Consider the following 19620-nt stretch of genomic DNA (forward strand, 5'->3'; position numbering starts at 1 on the left):
CTGGCACTGATCCACCAGAGGCAGAAGACTGAGCTGGTTTATTGTGGCCTTCCTTTGCCCTTCCCCATAATAAGCCTGAGGTGTTAGTCAACTCAGATAAATCCTTTTAGATTTGCAGAGTACTTGAGATTCTGGGAATGACTTGGACACCATCAGTCTTCTGGGTGACGAGTATGTGAGTAAGAATACCTTTCGTGAGTAGTCAAAAGATAAAAATGGGACACTAGAAAAATTAGGGGTTTTTTTATTTAAAATTTTTCCAAAGTTAATGCCATACGGGAACAACCCAAGGTTGATTGAACCAATTCTCAGAGAATTAGCAGAGCATTAGCCAATGCAAGCAGGAATGTATAAATACTCATAAATTAGCACAACAGAACATACAGTAGCCCCAGAAGACCAAGCTGGGGGACAAAACAGAAAGAGAGAGGGACAGGTATACCCACACCACTTAAACCCCTGGGCCCAAACATGTCTCCAAAGCCATACCCACAGCATGCCTCCTGCCCTTTGTGAGCCTGGGATCTGGCTGGAGGCCAGGTTCACCAGCATGTTGGCACATCCATTCATGACCTGGCATCTCTCTTGGCCTCTGACTCAACCTAGCAGGCTCAGAGAATGGATTTGTTCTCCTTGTCTTTCACCAAGGACTTGGGAGGGAAGGAGGAGGATTGTTTTCCCGGGAAATATGATGGCAAAGAGTGATGAAGGGGGCTGGTTCCAAAAAAAAAAAAAAAAAAGGGCATTCATCTGATGTGGCACTGTGAAGAGGATGAACAGTGAGTTAGTTTCACCTGAGACATACAGATTTGGTGCAAGCAGCACAGAAAGCCAGACTCTAATCTCAATTATAGAAACTGGGATGGGAAGGAGGATGAAGAGACAGTCTGAGCTCAGGGAATTGTCACCTACTGTTGGTCCCTCCAACCTATTTGGGTTTGTCGTGAACAAGAGAACCTTGCCTCTGCAATAAACAATTTCCATCTGAGTTTCCTCCCCTGATTAAACTTGCAGGATCAGAGAGAGGGAAGGAGTGGCTATTTGGGACAGCTTTCACCCCACTACCAACACTTTTCCCTGATACCTCTGACCTTCTCACAAAGACCCTTCTAGATCCTCCAAAGGCACTGTCTTAGCGGATGAGAGTCCTGGACAGAGACGGCAGAGGGAGGAGGACTCTCCAAGACAAAAAGCATCACTATGTCCACTTATTTCATCCTCTACCTCTCTTGTCTCCAGAGGGGCAGACCCCCTTCTGGTCCCTACACTGAGCAGGCCCAACTGGGTCATGGAGAATAGATCCCATGGAGTGAAGGACCCTTCTTCATGACCTGCAGCACTGACTGCAGATGATATGTGTAAGCTCTGCTCTGTGGTGGCCCCACAATATCTGCTCCACTGCCCAGCCAAGCCTCCCTGACAGGCTGCTGTCAGGCAAGCCTGACATCTGGGCAGTGAGGCAGAGAGTACAGAGCAAGACGTCAAATCAAAGCTGCCTACTTCCAGGGCCCGGAATGTTTTGGAAATTGTTTTGAGCACAGAGGAATACACCTACTACTAAGGTTGGCCCACTTGACCAAAGGTCCTACTCTACCTGTCTCACCAAAAAGCAGCAGCTGGGAACAAGGGATTCTGGGACTTCCAGTCTCCTTCATTGCCCCTCCCTGCTGCCATCTCCTGCTGTGGATTGCATCTTTCCAAGTGCAGCCAGGCTCAGAGCATGAAGCTTCATCTAGTGCTGGAATCCTGACTGCCAAGCTCTCCTCTCTGCATCGCAGGCCTCTGCCCAGGCCTGAGAGGGGCCTGGTTCCCTGCAGAGAAGCCCTTGAACTCCAGAATGTGCACCTCTTGGTGCACCGTGCACCATGTGACAGCATGAGCGAGCTCGGAGCCCACACAGTGGTTTGTGTTCTGGCCTCTGTCCCCCTCGCCCAAGTAAGCCATGTGATAGCAAGCAGCATTCCAGGTATCAAAGCACGGCCTTTGTCCCTTGTGGCAGCCCCTAGCGCTGTGTCCCTGTGCCAGAACTGTTTCCAAGGAACAAGTTAAATTTTTTTCTTAGTGAAGTGCTTGCAGAAGCTTAGTGTGCAAGATTCCTCAGTTGGTTCCAAAAACCTTGCTTTTGTTTGAGTCCAAAATCTGTAGGAGCCAGTTAATTTGTAAACAGGTACTCCGGATCACTCATGGAGGGAGTGAGAAGAGAGGCAAGGAGGAGGACAGATCTATAATATTTTCCTTCATACTCAGTCTCTGCACAGCAGCAACATAAACCAAAAGGGACCATTGATAGAGATGTAGCACCCAGAGTCTTCTTGGAGAAGGTTTGGGGACAAAGGCCAAGTAGCTGTTACCTGCACATAGGAAAAGATGCTCAGATCAGAGAACAGACCCAAAAGACAGGCAGACACAGGAGAAGGGCCAGTGAAACCTTTTCTGCCCTTGAGAGTGGGCCAGGGTGGGCTCTGTGTACCCTGCATGCATGCCCCCCGCCTTGCTTAGGGCCATCAAACCAGCCTAAAGCAAGACCAAGTTCAATAAGAGTAACAGGCAGCCTGGCCCTTAGCTAAACCCTGAGTTCCAAAGGCATTAGGAGAGAAGGGTCTCACCTGTGCGCAGGGAATGGCCCATCCCAATTCAAGGAGCACAGCTGCTGTTCCAGCCGGGAGATGCGGAAAGCCAGATAGGATGAGGACAGGACCAACAAGCAGATTCTGGCAAAACAGGGCAAGGCGTTCAATCTTTCTTTTGTAGTACTGGGGCTTTGAACTCAGGGCCTCACGCTTGCTAGGCAGGTGCTCTACCACCTGAGCCCCTCCGCTAGTCCCTTTTTTATGTTGGGTATTTTCAAGAAAGGGTCTCATTTGCCCAGGGATGGCTTTGAACTACAATACTCCTGATTGCTGCCTCGTGAGTAGGTAGGATAACAGGTGTGAGCCACTGGCACCCAGCCCAGGAATTCAGTCTTTGTTGTTTCTTTTTGTTTTTGTTTTGTTTTGTTTTGTTTTTTGAGACAGAGTCTCCTTTGTAGCCAAGGCTGGCCTTAAACTCATGGTCCTCCTACCTTGGCCTCCCAAGTGCTGGAATTACAGGCATGCACCACCATGCCTGGCCAGGAGTTGAATCTTTCTTCTAGAAAAAAGGGCATTTTTGGAGGCTCACCAGGAATAGGAGTGGGAACTACGCCACACTGGCAATTGAAGGAATTGAGGAACCCTTTACATTGCAGCCATATACAGGCCTGGGATCTTTGTCCTAGAGGCTCCATGGGAGTTCTGAGACTCATTCCCACAGAAATGTCCTCATAGCTTAGCAGAAATTCTGGGCCATTCAGTCAAGCTCTGAAGGAAGCCCTAGCCATACAGCCAGAACTGTCATTCTACCTTCCTTCTGAACAGCCACCTTGGTCCTTCCTGTGCCTCCCTACAAGGCCATCAGGGTTACCCTGAAGTGGTAGGCCTGCTCCCCTAGCACATGATAGGGGCAATAGTCAAACCCAGGCAGAAGAACAAGAGAAAGTGGATAAGGCAAGATAAGGAGAAGCCAGGGGCTGGCTGTGCCTACAACTTCCTACCATGCTCACCACTCTACTGGTTGGTCCTTAGAAAGAGCTATAAACAGAGCCAGGAATGGTGGCATAGGCCTGTAATCCCAGCACTTATAGAGACAGGAGGATGGTGAGTTCAAGGCCAGCCTGGGCCAGACAGAAAGACCCTATCACAAGAAAACAAAACAGCTGGCGGAGTGGCTTAAGTGGTAGAGTGCCTGCTGAGCACTCCAGTGCTCAAACCCCAGTACCAAAAAAGAAAAAAAAAATAAAGCCCTCTCCAGGAACTGCCTTGGTGGGGACGGTGGGGAGAGCAAGTATTTCCCCGGTCAGTATTTTCCCAGCTCTCCAATTCTGCCAGCCTTCTCCCTCCCGAATCCTGGGCAGCAGCTTTTTTTAACTCAACAATTTCACCTCCTACCCCTGCCCTCAACACAGCCAGAAGCCTAAATCAGAGGGTCTCAGGAATGGAAGCTTTAGAATGATCTTCAGACACCACCCAGGAGCTTAAAGTAGGCTTGAACACTTCCGCGGCTCTGGGTGGTGACCGCCCCACTCTCCAAGGCCCCTGTTCCAAACACCTAGCCCCCCAGATGGGTCTGCCCTCCTCCCTCAATGTAATCACCTACATCACGAAGACGATCTTGAGGAGCCGGGAATCCCAGAGCCTCAGCTGTTGGTTGCTTGTGGACTCCTCCTCCAGCTGGTCATCCTCACAGATGGCTTTCTCTGCAATGGGAAGGCAGCTAGGCATCTTCCTAGGGCAGCCAGGACCCCTGCCAGCTTGGGGCATGCTCCCCTCCCCTCCTTGGCTGAAGCTGCTTGGGTCTTGACTTTTCCAGATGGGTTTGGAGAAAGAAAGAAACAGTACTGAGAAGCCCTGCTGGCTATAATGAGCCCTTTACACAGAACGAGGAGAGACAGTCTGGCCTCTGCAAGCAGTAGCCACAGACAAGACCCCTGAACTCACCAGACCCAGGAGGCTTCCTGGACGTGAAGCAGCTGTCTGTGGGGTCTGGGGATGCCCGAGGAATACAAGGGATGTTGTCAGGGAGTGACCCGGGGGCAGGGCACACTTTTCTCCACTTCATTTCAGGGATGAGGACTTCCTGAAGAAAAGCCAAGAGAACTCGTGTCCATGGCCCCCAAGATCTCCCTTTCCCTAAGGGGCCCACACCAAGTTTATCAAGGTTTTCTTCGATATGGATGCCTAGCCAGGGACTGAGGCAAATACAGGAATGGGTACAATTGCCACAGCAATCACATGTCTATCCTGTCTGCTCCCTTGCTGTGACGCCAGTCTCCGCCAAGAAACAATGTCTTTGAAGACTGCCAATGGAGAGCCATCATGGGATCTTAGGACAACCAACCCAGAAACATGCTCAGATCTGAGTCCAAGAAAGCTGGGCACAAGACTTAGATGGTGTAGATTTTTGCTCCTTCTAACCAGGGAGCAAATCATTGACCTTAGCAGAGAACTCTTAGGGTTCCTATCAACAAAAACGGGAACATCACCTTCTGTTCCCTGCCCAGTGTTATGATGTGTATTGCATGCTTGACTAATGCTTCAAACACCCTGAGGTCATTTCCACCCCCTTAACCCCCCCCACCCTCTGGCCCAAAAACTCAGTTCTGCCTATCCAGGGCCCCAGCTGCCAAAGGAAACTTCTGGAACCCCTGCAGATCTGAACTCTGATTATCTCATGACAGCCTTTGGAGTTCTCCAGGGACATATCTATCCCTTGAAGACCTCCTGACCCCATCCGAGGAAAAAGGATCACCAGCCTTGCGTCAGGTTGTAGGACCTAACCTGGCCAGTGTTCTGGGGGCTGGACTTCTGCTCTGCTCACAAAGTCAGCAAGGAGCTAAGTAGTGCTGCATGGCATGGAGTCTAGGGGACCCTGTGGTACAGCATGGCCACTGGCTGTGGAACCTGGTGCCCCACTTCTACCTTCCTGGGAGGTCCTGAAACCCTGGAGCCACCAGAATTCTCAGGCTAGCAGCACCAGCTCCCAACCTCAGCTCTCACCAGAGACTCGCACTCAGCTTCCTCGGGAAACTTCCTTACACTAAGACTCTTCTTGCTGGAAGGCTAAGAAGGAAAAGGAATAGGCAAGATGAGACCTGGGGAAGCCCTGACTCTCCAAGATAACCTTGCCTCTGGGAAGAGAAGCCCAACCCCCAGTTTGCAGGGGCCTCTTTGACTTTGGAGTAGAGTGACAAATCCCAAGCCCCTGCCCCTTTGCCTTCTCCCCTTCCTCACCTAGGCCAGGGACAGTTGTAGGGCACATTGGGAAGTAACTGCACGCTCCTACTTGTACACTAAGGAAACACAAGTGAGCATTGCGTACGCATGGGAACGCACACGGGCCTCAAAGAGACAGGTTCATAGATCCGCAGTCCAAGTACAGCCTCTGGCACACTGGCCTGAAACATTGACTTCCTTTTCTCTGCTCCTGTCCCTTTACCTTCCCTAACAGCCTTGTCCTGACCCAACTGCTACCCACGGGCTACATACCTGTAGGTGGGTGCAGACCCTCCTCAGCATGTCATACACACTATCCCGGGAGAGCAGTGACACAAAGACATACTGGGACATGGAAAGGAAGCAGAAAAGAGGGTGAGACAAAGCCCCTTGCTCCATGGATTGGTGGCAGGTCTGTGGGCTATGGGGCTGTGAGAGCCAACAAGACCCCCGTGTAGGAATGACACTTCCAACTGGTTACAATCATGAAGTATCCATTGGAGAGCTGTGGGCTGGAGAGAAGGAAAGGCCTGGGAGTGGGCCTGATGGTGGCCCACAGGAGCTGTGGGCCCCTGTGGCTGGGATGGGGACACAAACAAGGGAGCACTGTCCAAGAGACTCACTGACCTTCTGGCCAGTGTTGGTGGTGATGACCAGTCCATTGGGAAGGAGCCGTGCCATCTTGTGTTTTTTGATCATTTGCACAGATACCACGGGAATAACCACCTGAGAGGGAGAGACATACTTTTCTCAAGGAGTCACCCCCAAGGACCCTTTTATCTCTACATAGGGTGGGGCCAGACACCTGGAGAAGGCTGCCTCAAACTGGTAGAGCATCTAGGCCTTCCACCTTCTCATCAAGCTCTCCCTTCTGTTATCCCCACCACCCTTTCCCAGCCTCGGCAGCACATGCCACTCCAGCCTCTTGCCTAGGTACAATCCCTGTTATCTAGGAGACAAGGATGGCGGCTCTGGTGAATCCCACACTCTTGGTAATGGAGTTCCTTGGACTAACTCTTGGCCACATTGACAGATCCCCCTTAATGTGACATCCACTCTGATTCTGAAGGCATTTCTGAGAAAACCAAAGGCAGAATAATTTGGCTGTGAATTGGTCTGGCCAGATGTAGGGTCAAGATCAGGGTCCCTGTTTTAGAAGGGAGAGGGCTACTTCCCAGGACACTGGATGAGATGCCTTGATGTGGCTCATCCAACCCCTGAGAGGCTTCACCATGTACCCAGCACGCAGAGGGATAGGCATGACTTGAAGTGTGCCCACAGGGCAGGAAGCTGTCTCTTCCCTGGGTGCGGGCAGGGGGCTCACTGGGCCATGGCAGCCCTTACCACTCATTACTACCTTGATATCCTTGCCAAAGAGGCTGGCATGGAAGCAGAGCCAGTTGGGGGAGATGTAGAGCCGGCCCTGGAGAAGGAGGTCCTTTTGGAGGGCACAGGAGCACACTGGGAAGTCACAGGAGAGAAGACGGCCATGAATAAGGTCAGACTGACAAGCTCCAGGGCCTGGGTCCTCACACTCAGGAGTTCAGAGTTCAACCTTAGCGCCCATCCTCCTCAGACCCCCTGCCTTCATCCCACCTCAAATAGCAAATTCCCCCTAAGCACTCCAAGAGTCCTTCTGGGAATCTGCCCATTCCACCCTCCAGGCTGCTAGATGTTTCTTCTTTCTCCATAAGCCACAGGGTCCAAGCAGACTTCTGCCCAGGTCTCCATGCCTGGACTTGAGCTCAGGAAGAACCCCTTGCCTTGCCCTCCTCTGCTCTGTCCTGTTCTGGCAAGAGGACCTCGACTACATCAATGTCCGTAGTGTTCAGTGAGCAGCCTGAGCAGGAGAGAACAGTCACTGAGAAGAGCAGAACAAGATTTGCAAGCCTGCATCTCCTCAATAAAACCTTCACATGGGGGGGAGAGGGTGAGGGCAGGGGGCAGGGGGGAGAAATGACCCAAACAATGTACACACATGTGAATAAATGAATTTTAAAAATCCTACCGTTAAAAAGTAAATGAATAAACAACTAAAAGAAAAGCTTCACAGCAAGGCAATGATGGCTCATGCCCATAATTCTAGCCATTAGCCCAGGCAAATAGTTTGTGAGACCCCCATCTCCAAAAATAACCAGAGCAAAATGGACTGGAGGTGTGGCTCAAGCTAGAGTGGTAGAGAGCCTGCATTGCAAGCATGAAGCTCTTGAGTTCAAACCCCAGACCCACCAAAAAGACACACACACTCGCATCCACAAAAAAAACCAAAAACACCTCATAGCCGGGTGCTGTTAGCTAATGCCTGTCACCCTAGCAACTTGGGAAGATGAGATGGGGAGGATCGCAGTTCGAGGCCAGCAAGAGCAAAAAAATTAGTGAGATTCCCCATCTCAACAGGAACAAAGCTGGGTGCGCACCTGTCACCCCTGCTATGGCAGGAAGCATAAAATAGGATTGTGGTCCAGACCAGTCTGGGCAAAAAGGGAGACGCTATCTCTAAAATAACCAGAGAAAAAGAAGGGCTGGGAGTATGGGTATGGCTCAAGTTTGTAGAACACCTGCCTAGCAAGTGCAAAGCCCTATGCTCAAATTATAGTACCACTAAAACAAAACAAAACAAAACAAAAAAACCTTCATAAATTCAACTTTGTAGTACAAACCAACACAGTCTTCTCACACTTTTGGAGAGAAAAAGACCAATCACATCTAAAGGACAACAAGTTCCCATATCTAAATTGTGCCTTGGAGGCTCCAGGGTGAAGGCCTGGGTCTCAGGCACTTATGGACACCTGCCAGCCACCCCGCAGAGGCAGCTTACCTTTGAGAACCATCTCCTCCGGGGGGATGTCCTTAAACAGCTTATGGTATTGCTGGTTGTATTTACCCAGTAGTGTCTGCAAACACACAGGCTGGTCTGAGAAGCTAGGGGGAGATCAGACCACCAAAAGGGTCCTACTCTGGCCACCAGGAAATAATGCCACAGGGACCCTCTGGGGATTTTGCATGACAGCCAGTGGGTGTAGATAACTGGGTTCCAGACACAGCACCTGGTAACACTGAGTTCTCACAGGCAGCCTGAGACTGGAAGGGGACACAGCACTCCCACCCAGGCAGGGATACCCACTCAGGTTTCCCATTGGCCCTGGTGGCCAAGGAGCCATTACTGAATTGAGGCGGCCCAGGGCACCTCCCAGGTGAGCAGCAGGACAGCAGCCTCCATGCACTTACCCCTTCCCGGCCATACTTCTTTATCTCTTCGCCCTTCAAGCCTTCTGGCCAGTGCAGACTGCAAAGGAGACATTCCATTCCAGGGACAAGGAACCCTTGAGTCTGCCCCTGCAGCCTCAGTGCCAGTTCTGCACTGCTTTGAGCCACAAGGCTGGGGCAGAGATTGGAGACTAGGGCCCTTCTCTAGGGGACACAGCAGAGCAAGCACGCAGTTCAGTTCATCCCTGGGAAAGTGTGCTCCTGTATGCAAGGTAAGGCACTGAGAGCCCTCCTTGCCAGGTAGGCTCAGCCTGAGCCTCAGTCTCCCAAGATGCTGAGGAGCTGCCCACCCCTGGGTGTCAAAGACCGTCTCCGATTTCTCTGGCTAAAGAGAGCAGGCGGTGTGGGCGTAGGAACCAATGGGATAGGCAAGATGGAGGCGTCAGACTCACAGTTCAGGGACCAGGCCATGGGCCGTGATCCCAGCACACCTGCCTTCCTTGCGTGACCTGCAGCTCTGCAGTGAGGACACACTCACCTGACCTAACTGAGGCTACCCAGCTCAGGGAGAGTGGGTGGCGCTGAAATGCAAACCTTTGCCCTGGCCAGGTTGGCCCAAGGACAGGTGGGCAGGGAGGTGAATGGTAACCCGAGATGCCTGGCTTCTGCTAGGTCCCAGTGCACTGGGATAGGCTGGAGAGGTGGGAGTAAGAGGCTCCAGCAGCCTATGCCAACCTAACAGGCTTACCAAGGGGCCCTGACTCAGCCTTAAGGTGCCCTTTCTAACAGGTTATCTCCTCAGGCTCCCCACCCCCATCTGTAAGGTATCTCTGACTGGGAAGAGGCCTCACCTGTCATCTGGGGGCTCCTGGACCCTGTCTGCTTTCTCTGGCCAGAACACAGGGCTCTTCTGAGAAGTCATCTTCCCATGCATTTGTTGGTTGCTAGGGAGAAACAGGTCCACATCAGCAAGAGAGGTTTTATGGAGACATCTTTCCCCATCAGCCCCACCATGCCGAGGGCAGCTGCCTCTGCCCCCTAACCTAGTCGTTCAGGGCAAGGTTGAAGATCAGTAGTGAGAGTGGGATTCTCACACAGCGTCTTTCCTGGAAGCCTGAGCCAGAAGGAAACTCAATCTGTCTACCCCACTCCAAGCACCAGGCAACTGCTAGGCCAGCCAGAGTCAGGCCTCCAACCCCTCCCTTGAGAGGAAGGACTTAGGGGCACTCTTGTGCAGAAAGCAAGTTTCTGAGGTGCCCGAGCAACATTACCGGAACCTGGTAGGTCCAGGGAAAGGCCACTGGGCATTGGTAGGCCGTCACAAAAAATAATGTGGCTGAAGTTGTGGGGCCCACAGGTGAGTGTGGCTGGCAGGTGTGGGGCTGCCCCATACCAACAGGTGACCTCAGTCACTTCCGGGCAGTTAGGACACTTCAACTATGACAGCCAAACCATTTCAAGAATGTCCCAGGAGGGAAGGTCTTCAGATCCTGTCTCTACCCAACCACTGCAAAAATAGGGTCCCCTATTCTTTCTTCTCCAGGTTTGACTGACATCAGTAAATCCTGAGCAGTCAGACTAGCCCTGACCGAGCAGGCCCAAGACAGTACAGTACAGGGGACCAACACAAAATCCTGTGTGGTAGTCCCTCCACAAACACAGAGCCAGAACCTGAGGCCTAAAAACCCGAAATGCTTGTCACCCTCAGTTCTGTGGCTGCAACAAATCAGGTTTCTTTTTTAAAACCAGAATGACTGACTCAGCTCAAGACCTTCACAGATTCCTTGGTCTGACACCCTCCTGCCACACCATTGTAAAGATCAACAAACTGAGGCCCACCAAGGGAGAGGCCATACACAGGAACACATTGGGAAGAGCAAGTCAACCTCACCCATGAAACCAGCCCAGCCACAGCCATGTGGCCCGGTGAACTCTGTCCACAACCTCACAGAAGGTTTGGCACATACATCAAAATGCAGTCACATGCTGTGTAATGCTCCTCTAGCCAATGATGCACGGAGTGGTTGTGTGACCGTGGTCCCACGAGACTGTACCACCTAGTGACATCACAGCTGCCTTACAGAGTGCAGGCACACTCTGTGATGTTTGCACAACAGAATTGCCTCATGACAAAGGTCTCAAAATGCTTCTGTGTCTTTAGGCAACACACAACGACTTCCTTAACCTAGTGCACTGGTTATGCTTGTGATTTGACTTTTTGACTCTCAAAGTTAATTTCTGGATTTATTTGGTTCCACCATTTCATATTTCACAGACTTTTTATTTCATTATAGAGAATATCAGAAATATAAAAAATATATCTAAAAGATCAAAATCACCCAATAAAAAAATTCCCTAAAAACTAGGCATGGTGGCGCAAGCCTGTAGTCTCAGCTACTTGGAAGGCAGCATTTACCTGTGGGTAAATGCTGTGACCATCCCTCTCCAGGAGCTCCAGGAGGCCGGGGTCTTACCTCTCCCATCACTGGTGCTAGGTGCACAGCAGGCCTGGCACCATGTCTGAGGAGTGAACTGACTGTTTCTTTGAGCCAGTTGCTCATACCCCGTGGGTCATAAATCACTCCTTGTACCCATCCAGGTCCTCCCATCCCTACATTCAGACTATGGAATAACTATCAGAATCTAGGGTCCTGAAATCAGTATCTATTGTTTCAGTCAAAGCCACAAAAACTACCGTCATGAGATGTGGTGGAGCTAGGGGATGGCAGGTCAATCTTGTGACATTAAAGGAAGTGCCAAAGACTGGAAAACTCCTCAGATGACGCCCCTTCCCGGCTGAGCATGGTCTAAAGTCAAGGAAGCCTCTCAGAGAGCAAGGCAGGAGTCAGCTTGGTCTAAGGCCACCTGCCCATCCCCTCATTCCTCCCACGAGTACTTATCCCACCATAAGCCTGGTGGGGGGCCCACCCTACAGTATGGGATGGGGACAGGCAGCAGCCAACAGAGATGCAAAGAAAGGGAGACACAGAGTGTGGGAGAAGGAGAGAGGCAGTGAGTGGGAAACACAGAGATGCAAGTCCAGCTGCCTCCTGGTCTAGGCCAGGCCTGGCATGTGTGGTCTACTCTGCACTCCTCCCCAGGGTTAAAATTCTCCCTCACTCCCAAAGCCACATCACTGTCCTTGACACATTATCCTGTCATCAAACAGGGCTCGGCGTCACCCGCCCAAACCTGCTTCCTCCTAAGCACCCAATATCAGGGAAAGGCTCCATCCTCCCACTTACCCCACCAGAATCTCCAACCCTTTCCTCTCCTTTCCCCATGTGGCCCCACAAGCCTCTCCAGGACTTCACCACAATATCTTTTTCTTTATTCTGGCCACACCAGGCAAGCCCAGGCCACCATTGTCTTTTTTCACGGATGCTGGCAACCGCTCCCTAGCCACACCTGCCTCTCTCCCACATCTGCACTGCCATAGAGCCAACCTGGCCCAGATCTGACCTGTCACTCTCCTGTTGACTGTCCTTCAGTCAGTTCCCTGCCCCCCACACCCAGCTGGCCTCCCTGACCATCCTACACCCTCCTCCCACCCATGCAGCTCAGCTGAGTGCCTCACTTTCCTCTTCAAAGGGCTCTATCTGGAATCCCTTCCCATGCTGTCTACCTGGGGAATTCTCTGAAGCACCAGTTCAAACGTCACCTCCTCTGTGAACCTTCCCTGGTTTGCCCCAGCACAACTGCTCCCTCCCTTCTCCACGACCCTTGTCCCTTTCTGCACACTAGGCCCAGACTTACAACACCAGACTGCGCTTGTCTGTTTACACATCTGCCTCCCAGGTGACTGCACTCCAGCAAGAGTGTGTCTTGGACATTTCTGAACCCCTTGCACACAGCTAGCACCCAGTGTTTGCTGAAGGAAGGAAGGAAGAAGGAAGGAAAGAAGGAAGAAAGGAAGGAAGGAGGGAAGGAAGGAAGCAGGGAAGGAAAGAAGGAGGGAAGGAGGGAAGGAAGGAAGGAGGGAAGGAAGGAAGGAGGGAAGGGAAAGAGAGGGAAGGAAGGAAGGAAGGAAGGAAGGAAGGAAGGAGGGAAGGGAAAGAGAGGGAAGGAAGGAAGGAAGGAAGGGAGGAAGGAAGGAAGGAGGGAGGGAGGAAGGAAGGAAGGAAGGAAGGAGGAAGGAAGGAAGGAAGGAAGGAAGGAATGAAGGAAGGAAGGAAGGGAGGGAGGGAGGGAGGAAGGAAGGAAGGAAGGAAGGAAGGAAGGAAGGAAGGAGGGAAGGGAAAGAGAGGGAAGGAAGGAAGGAAGGAAGGGAGGAAGGAAGGAAGGAAGGAAGGAAGGGAGGAAGGAAGGAAGGAGGGAGGGAGGAAGGAAGGAAGGAAGGAAGGAGGAAGGAAGGAAGGAAGGAAGGAAGGAGGAAGGAAGGAAGGAAGGAAGGAAGGAAGGAAGGAAGGAAGGGAGGGAGGGAGGGAGGGAGGGAGGAAGGAAGGAAGGAAGGAAGGAAGGAGGGAAGGGAAAGAGAGGGAAGGAAGGAAGGAAGGAAGGGAGGAAGGAAGGAAGGAAGGAAGGAAGGGAGGAAGGAAGGAGGGAGGGAGGAAGGAAGGAAGGAAGGAAGGAGGAAGGAAGGAAGGAAGGAAGGGAGGGAGGGAGGGAGGGAGGGAGGAAGGAAGGGAGGGAGGGAGGGAGGGAGGGAGGGAGGGAGGGAGGGAGGGAGGAAGGAAGGAAGGAAGGAAGGAAGGAGGGAGGGAAAGAGAGGGAAGGAAGGAAGGAAGGAAGGGAGGAAGGAAGGAAGGAGGGAGGGAGGGAGGGAGGGAGGAAGGAAGGAAGGAAGTAAGGAAGGAAGGAAGGAAAGAGGGGAAATGACCCCTCCAAAAAAGCAAGACACAGAGAATGACTGATACCCAGTATGAGGGGAGAAGGAGGGAGGGAGGCAGCAGGGGTCACCCATGGCTGGGCCCTCCCCGCCAGGAGCCCTGGCCTAGTACCATGAGCCACTCAACTCACACGGGTTGACTGAGCAAGTTAAGCTGGAAGTAGCAGGTGCTTAGAAAAGGATGAAGAGGGCCAGACAGGGAGGGATGGGGTACTGTGTGAAAGCCCAGGCTGTCACCTCTCTACGCAACGTCCACTTGGCTGCACTCTCCTAGGCCATCTGTGCCCAGCCCCCCACCCAGCCCTTCCTAACCACAAGGCAGGCCTCAATTGAGTTCCAGAACTCAATCGCCTGTGGCCCATGCTGAATAGAAACTTAGCCAGGCCTGCGTCAGCTGGGCCTGTGTGGTCACAGGCAGGGCCTGCCCCACAGCTGACTGGCCGTGGGGTGGTCCCCTTGGGCACCTCCTGTACAGGGAGGGGCCCACACTCTCCCAAGTTGACTTCTCATGGACATCTGAGATATTACAGCATCCCGTGGGTCCTGCCAGGTCTCCTTAGGGCAGGCCCAGGGCCAGCTTCACCTCGCCAGGCCACGAGGGCTCTGATCTCCAAGGAGAAATCTGAAAACAGCACGGATCTTCTCCAAACAAAAACCACATCAGCACTCAGTCCCCAGAATATAAACCCAGAAACCATGGAGGAGCCATCCCGGGACAGGAAGCTGCATGCCCACCACTTTCGCTCAGCAGTGTGGCATCTAATTGCAAGCTGTGTGTTTTCACCAGCACTTAGAATTCCTTTGTGTGGAGAGACTGCAATTTATTCTTCATTTTACCACTGATGAGTATATGCACTTTCTAGCTTTTGCCTGTTGTGAAAGTGCAATGAATATTCTAGTGCCAGTCTTTTGTTTGTTGGTTTCAGTATTAGGTATTGAACCCAGGTCCTTGTCCTTGCTAGGCAAGTTCTCTACCACTTGAGCCACTCCGCCAGTCGCCTGGTACCAGTCTTGTGAACACAAGTGATCACTCCTGTGGGTAAATACTTAGGACGGGAATTCCTGGGTCACAAGGCAGGTGACTTTAACCCTGCAGCCATGTTAAGAAACCACTGGAAGAATCCTGCCCAGCCCTTTCCTTTCATTGCAGCTCAGGGGAGAAGCCCTCCTCCTCTCTGAGCCCCTTGGCCTGCCTGGACTGGAACCTGGGCACCGCGGCTAGCCAGGCATCACCTTGTTAACACCTCCTTGGTCCATTAAGGCACACAGCCTAGTTCGCACACTGTGCCAAGGAAGAGCTGAAACAGCTTTCCCATGTGGCAGAGCCTGCTCTGAGCCGCGGTGTCCTTGCTGGGAGCCTCCCTGTGTTTGCTAAGCCACGGTCCTCCCTACCCACAGCCCAGAACCGGGCTGACAAGACCTCCCCCTAGGGCAAACAGGATATAATGTAGATGGACTCAGGTTCTCGGTCAACATGCTGAAATTTGAGAATAAAATGTAAATTCCTTTTTTAACGAAGCTAATTCCATCGATGCTGCATCTGTAGGTACACAGAGGTCACACGTCACTTTTTATTTTCGAAGTTGACATTCAGTATCTAGGACATCGATACGCTCTTTCCACCGACTAGAAAAGGAGAGGAGTCGGACCATGGTAGCTCACGCCTGTCATCCTGGTTACTCGGGAGGCAGAGAGCAGGAGGATCGAGGTTTGAAGCCAGCCCAGGCAAATAATTCTCAAGACCCTATCTTGAAAATACCCAATGCAAAAAAAAAAAAGTGGGGGGGGGGCTGGTGGACTGGCTCAAGTGATGAGCACCCAGTCCAGCTGTCCCACTGGGTTCCCCTGGCAAATGGGTTCAGGGAGGGGTCTGAGAAACCCTTTATTCCTGTGGCAGCTTTGAGATGAAGGGGGAATGTGGGGGAAGAGGCCCTTCTCCCCACACCGGACCAAATGTCCTCAGCCACAGCAGATGGAACCACATGTGTGCTCCAGACCCAAGCAAAGCCATGGGCCCAGTGACCAGCAGCAGCCTGGGAGTACAAGGAGGAGCTGACCCGTCAGCCTCCCTTCCTAATGACTCCTAACTGGGAAACAGGAGAGGAGGCAAAGGGGTGAGACCAGAGCGAGAAGGCTGGAGGCACCATGGCAGGGAGGGAGCTGCCTGCAGGCTGGAGCAGAGCCTCTAGGTACACCAGGAAACGCCTAGAGTAAGGCAAGAGGGAGCAGAGAGACAGGGGCCACAGGCCAGGCCTCCAGTCCAGAAGAGAGCCAGGGGTCTGCTCCCCTGAGCTATCTGTTCTCCAGGTCCCAGTACGTGTGGCTGGACAGGAAGCCTCCATGTCTGATTTGCTCAAAGACCACAGACCGGGGCACATGGGTGATATGTGGTGCTACCCACATTCCCCAGGTGGAAATTGAAGGCAGCTGGGTTCTGTGACTTGCCACACACGGACAGGACTCTACGGGGGTCTCTCTGACACTGAAACCTGAATCGTAGCAACAGCCACCATAAGTTTTGAGGATAAGGAAAAGGACTCGGGAGAATGCTGGAACCACGTTAGCCCCCTCAGCCCAGGGCACCATGTTCCTCCCTGGGCTGGTCCACGGGAGAAGGGAGGTGAGCCTCTCTAACGCTCGGTCCAGCTCTAGTTCTGTAAGGGAGACGGTATTACCCTATTGTACAGATGAGAAAACTGAGGTTCAGGGAAAAAGCCCCTTGTTCTGAGCACATACCTGCAAAGTTGTGGAGCTCTAGCTGTTATTCCAGTCTGGCACAAGTGTGTGCTCTCTGCCCTGACACAGCCTGGAGTCAGTGTCCTGGGTTCAATGTCCTTCATGCAGCTATGCCTGGATACAGGGCCAGGCCCCCCAGCTCTCCCCAAAGACCCCAGGAGAGGGACCGGGAAGGCATAAAAAAGGGAGGTCTCTGGGATTGATAACCATGCAGGGCCCATCTGGGGAGTGGGGTTCCCTAGATGAGACTCCCCCTCAGGTTTTTCTCTCTCCTACTCAAAGAACTGAACCAACTGGGAAAGCTCGTGGCTCAGAGGGAGTAGGTGTGGGCTGGCTCAGTCCTCTGGGGAGGTGGGTCCAGGCTGACCAAGGACCCCTTTGAGTTGCACTGCTAACAAGCGCTCCTCCTCCTTCCAGGCATCTCAGAAGCCCTTATGTCTTCCTGTCCCCTGGATGCTGGAGGGCTGAGAGCAAGGCCGGCCCCATCTCCTGCCCTTGGCAGCTCAGACATTGCCTGGATGTTGTACTGGAGCTCAACCTGGTCTGCCCAGCCCCTCACCGCTTAGGTGACTGGACTGCCCCTAGTTAATGGACCCGGTTCTCTTTTCCCTGCTCCCCCCATCCAGGACTGGGCGCCCTCAGAATGCCAGAAAGGCCCAGACTCTCCCAGGAGTGGAGTTCAGTGCAAGGTGCCTGCCTGTCCTCACTCTGGGGTCCAGGATGCTCCTGAGCTGCCCCTCCCAGGGCTACCTGGGCCCAGATGGAGTCCCCGGTTCCACCCCCCAGCACCTCTCCTCCCCATAGCTGGATCTGCCTCCAGGGAGCGCAGACCCTTCCCCATCACCCACACACTGCCTGCTGCTCCCACAAACTGCCTCCCCCACTGACTTACTCATCACTTACCCAGGCCTCCCACAGCTCAGGTATGCAGCAAGTGCTTCACAACTACCACTGAACAAATGCTCCCAGCTGAGGGGGTGCTGTGTGTAGTCTGTTTGGAAGCAGTGGTCCTCATGGCACAAACACAAATCCCAGAGTGGCGACGGCTCACTCGGGTTTGCTTCCGGCTGCACCCTGACCCTCTGGTGACCCCAGATCCCCTTTCTGAGTCTCAACCTCTACGAAATGGCGGGTGGGAGGATCTGTTCTCTGACCTGCAGATCTTCAGGGCTGTTGTAAGGATCTGAGAGAGATCCTGGTGCGTCCACAGACCTGCCCACTGAGCTTCACGCCCCCCACACACCCTGAGAGCTGAGGGCGCCTCAGCAGCACCCACGGGAAGTGACAGTAGGGATTCCACTGGGCCCCAACCGCACTCACAAAGTCCCAAACCTCCCCTGCATGCCTGCAGCGTTCCTCTGGCCCACCACCCATGGAAGTTGGAGTCCAAGGCCAGCAATGGCTGCCTGCCTCCTGCTCAGCGCTCAAAAGGCCTGCAGAGTGACCACCATCACCAGGGAGACAGGCAGGGACAAACAGATGGCCAGGATTTCCTACAAAGCCCAGGCCACATCGTGGGGAAATCGGTTGCTTCTGCAGAGTACCCAGAGGATGGCTGGCCTCGCCTGCAGTGCCCACTGCTGGGATAGTGTGTCTGAGCTGGCACCCCTGGGCCTGGGGACACACCACTTTTTCTTGGCAAGCCACTTGGGGCCTGGCCATTTCCACACAGAAGTTGGTCATTCAGGTCTAAAAACAGACTTGCATTCAGTAAGAAACAGAGCAACCCTGTGCTCCTCGTGGCCACTGTGCTGAGTGGAGGGGCAGCAGAGACACCCTCAGCTGCCCAGACGCCCCACTCAGGATGCCAGGGGGTGTGGCTACTATGGGGACAAGTGAGCTCTGTCCACCCATGGATACCATCCAGCATAGTCCACCCCTAGCACCCTAACACACCCACCTCAGAATCACTCTGGCCCTGTGGACCCACCAGGCTCTTCTCGGTGGCACAGGCAAGTGGGTGGCTCTGGAATCCTGAAAGGGCCAAGGGAGGGTGGGACAGAAGACAGGCTGGCCTGAAACTGTCTCATTGGTGAGGTGCCTCGACTAAGTCACTGTCTCTTTCTGGATCTCTGTAGCTCTTTTGCAAAGGGACAAGAACGTCTCAGCCCAGGACAGAGACACATTGGCTAAGGGAAGAAAGCAGAGGCCAGGAGCCGTGTGCACTGCAGATGGCCACCGGGCCTCTGTGGTCAGGAGGTGCCCTGTCCCAGCAGAGGCTGGCATGGTCCTCAGAGGACTGCCTGCCCTGGTCTACAGATCCTAAGTTGAATGTGTGCTATTCGCTCAGCTCTGGGTAAGTGCGGTGCGCTCGAGGAGGGAAAGGCAAGGTGCTCTGCACGGAATGCCGGCCGGGAGAAGCAGACACGGAACAGATATTTACAGCATGAACCAGTACGCAATTATAACTGTGCTGTGCACTGAAGGAAAAGCATGGGACACTAGTGGGGCTTGGATCAGGGTCCTGACTAGCCCCAGAGAGCAGAGAAGACTGTCCCAAGAAGAAAGCCTTGAGCTGGTACCCGTGGGTGCTGACCAGACTGACAAGGACAGCAGTGAGCGAGGGGTCTTTGTAGAGTGGCATTGCCGTGCAAAGGCCCTGGGGCCAAGGTGTGTGATATGTACGGGGACCATGAACACCTTTGTGTCTGGAGGGTAGATGTGAGCAGTGAAGTGGTCAGAGCAGGAGGCTGGAGAGGTTGACACGCAGGCTCTGTGGCCCCAGTGAGGGCTTGGTCCTGATCTTACAAGCAGAGGGGAACCAATGAAAGACCTTAAACAGGGGCCTGTTTAAAACCTTAAACACAATGGATGTTTAAGAAACCACTGTGGATGGACACAGGTGGCTCACTCCTGTGATCCTAGCTACTTGGGAGGCTGAGATCGAGAGGATCAAGGTTCGAGGCCAGCCTAGGCTCATAGTTCATGAGACCCCCCCATCTCCAAAATAACCAGAGCAAAATGGACTGGAGATGTGGCTCAAGTGGTAGAGAGCCTGCCTAGCAAGTGTGAGGCCCTGAGTTCAAACCCCAGTACCACATTACGCTAAGAGAAATAAAC

General features: G+C 53.1%; 1 protein-coding gene across 6 annotated transcripts in view; it reads right to left on the minus strand.

The window, feature by feature from the left end:
* Positions 1 to 227: 227 nt before the first annotated feature.
* Gramd2a (GRAM domain containing 2A) overlaps positions 228 to 19620 on the minus strand; it is a 29645-nt gene continuing 10252 nt past the window's right edge. The window contains exons 2-12 of one of the 6 annotated variants that reach the window (XM_074061670.1): positions 9848 to 9940; positions 9018 to 9075; positions 8608 to 8683; positions 7147 to 7250; positions 6417 to 6515; positions 6063 to 6134; positions 5574 to 5636; positions 4515 to 4653; positions 4174 to 4273; positions 2607 to 2711; positions 228 to 2351 (exon numbers count right to left, since the gene is read on the minus strand). In XM_074061670.1, the coding sequence (XP_073917771.1) occupies positions 2348 to 2351; positions 2607 to 2711; positions 4174 to 4273; positions 4515 to 4653; positions 5574 to 5636; positions 6063 to 6134; positions 6417 to 6515; positions 7147 to 7250; positions 8608 to 8683; positions 9018 to 9075; positions 9848 to 9940 (913 nt within the window). In that variant the 3' untranslated portion in view covers positions 228 to 2347. Of the gene's footprint in view, positions 2352 to 2606; positions 2712 to 4173; positions 4378 to 4514; positions 4654 to 5573; positions 5637 to 6062; positions 6135 to 6416; positions 6516 to 7146; positions 7251 to 8607; positions 8712 to 9017; positions 9812 to 9847; positions 9946 to 19620 lie in introns of those variants that run through there. The other 5 variants (XM_074061674.1, XM_074061675.1, XM_074061672.1 and 2 more) reach the window with 5 other exon arrangements.

The sequence above is a fragment of the Castor canadensis genome, chromosome 19, assembly GCF_047511655.1.
Source record: "Castor canadensis chromosome 19, mCasCan1.hap1v2, whole genome shotgun sequence".
In the NCBI taxonomy this organism is placed as follows: domain Eukaryota; kingdom Metazoa; phylum Chordata; class Mammalia; order Rodentia; family Castoridae; genus Castor; species Castor canadensis.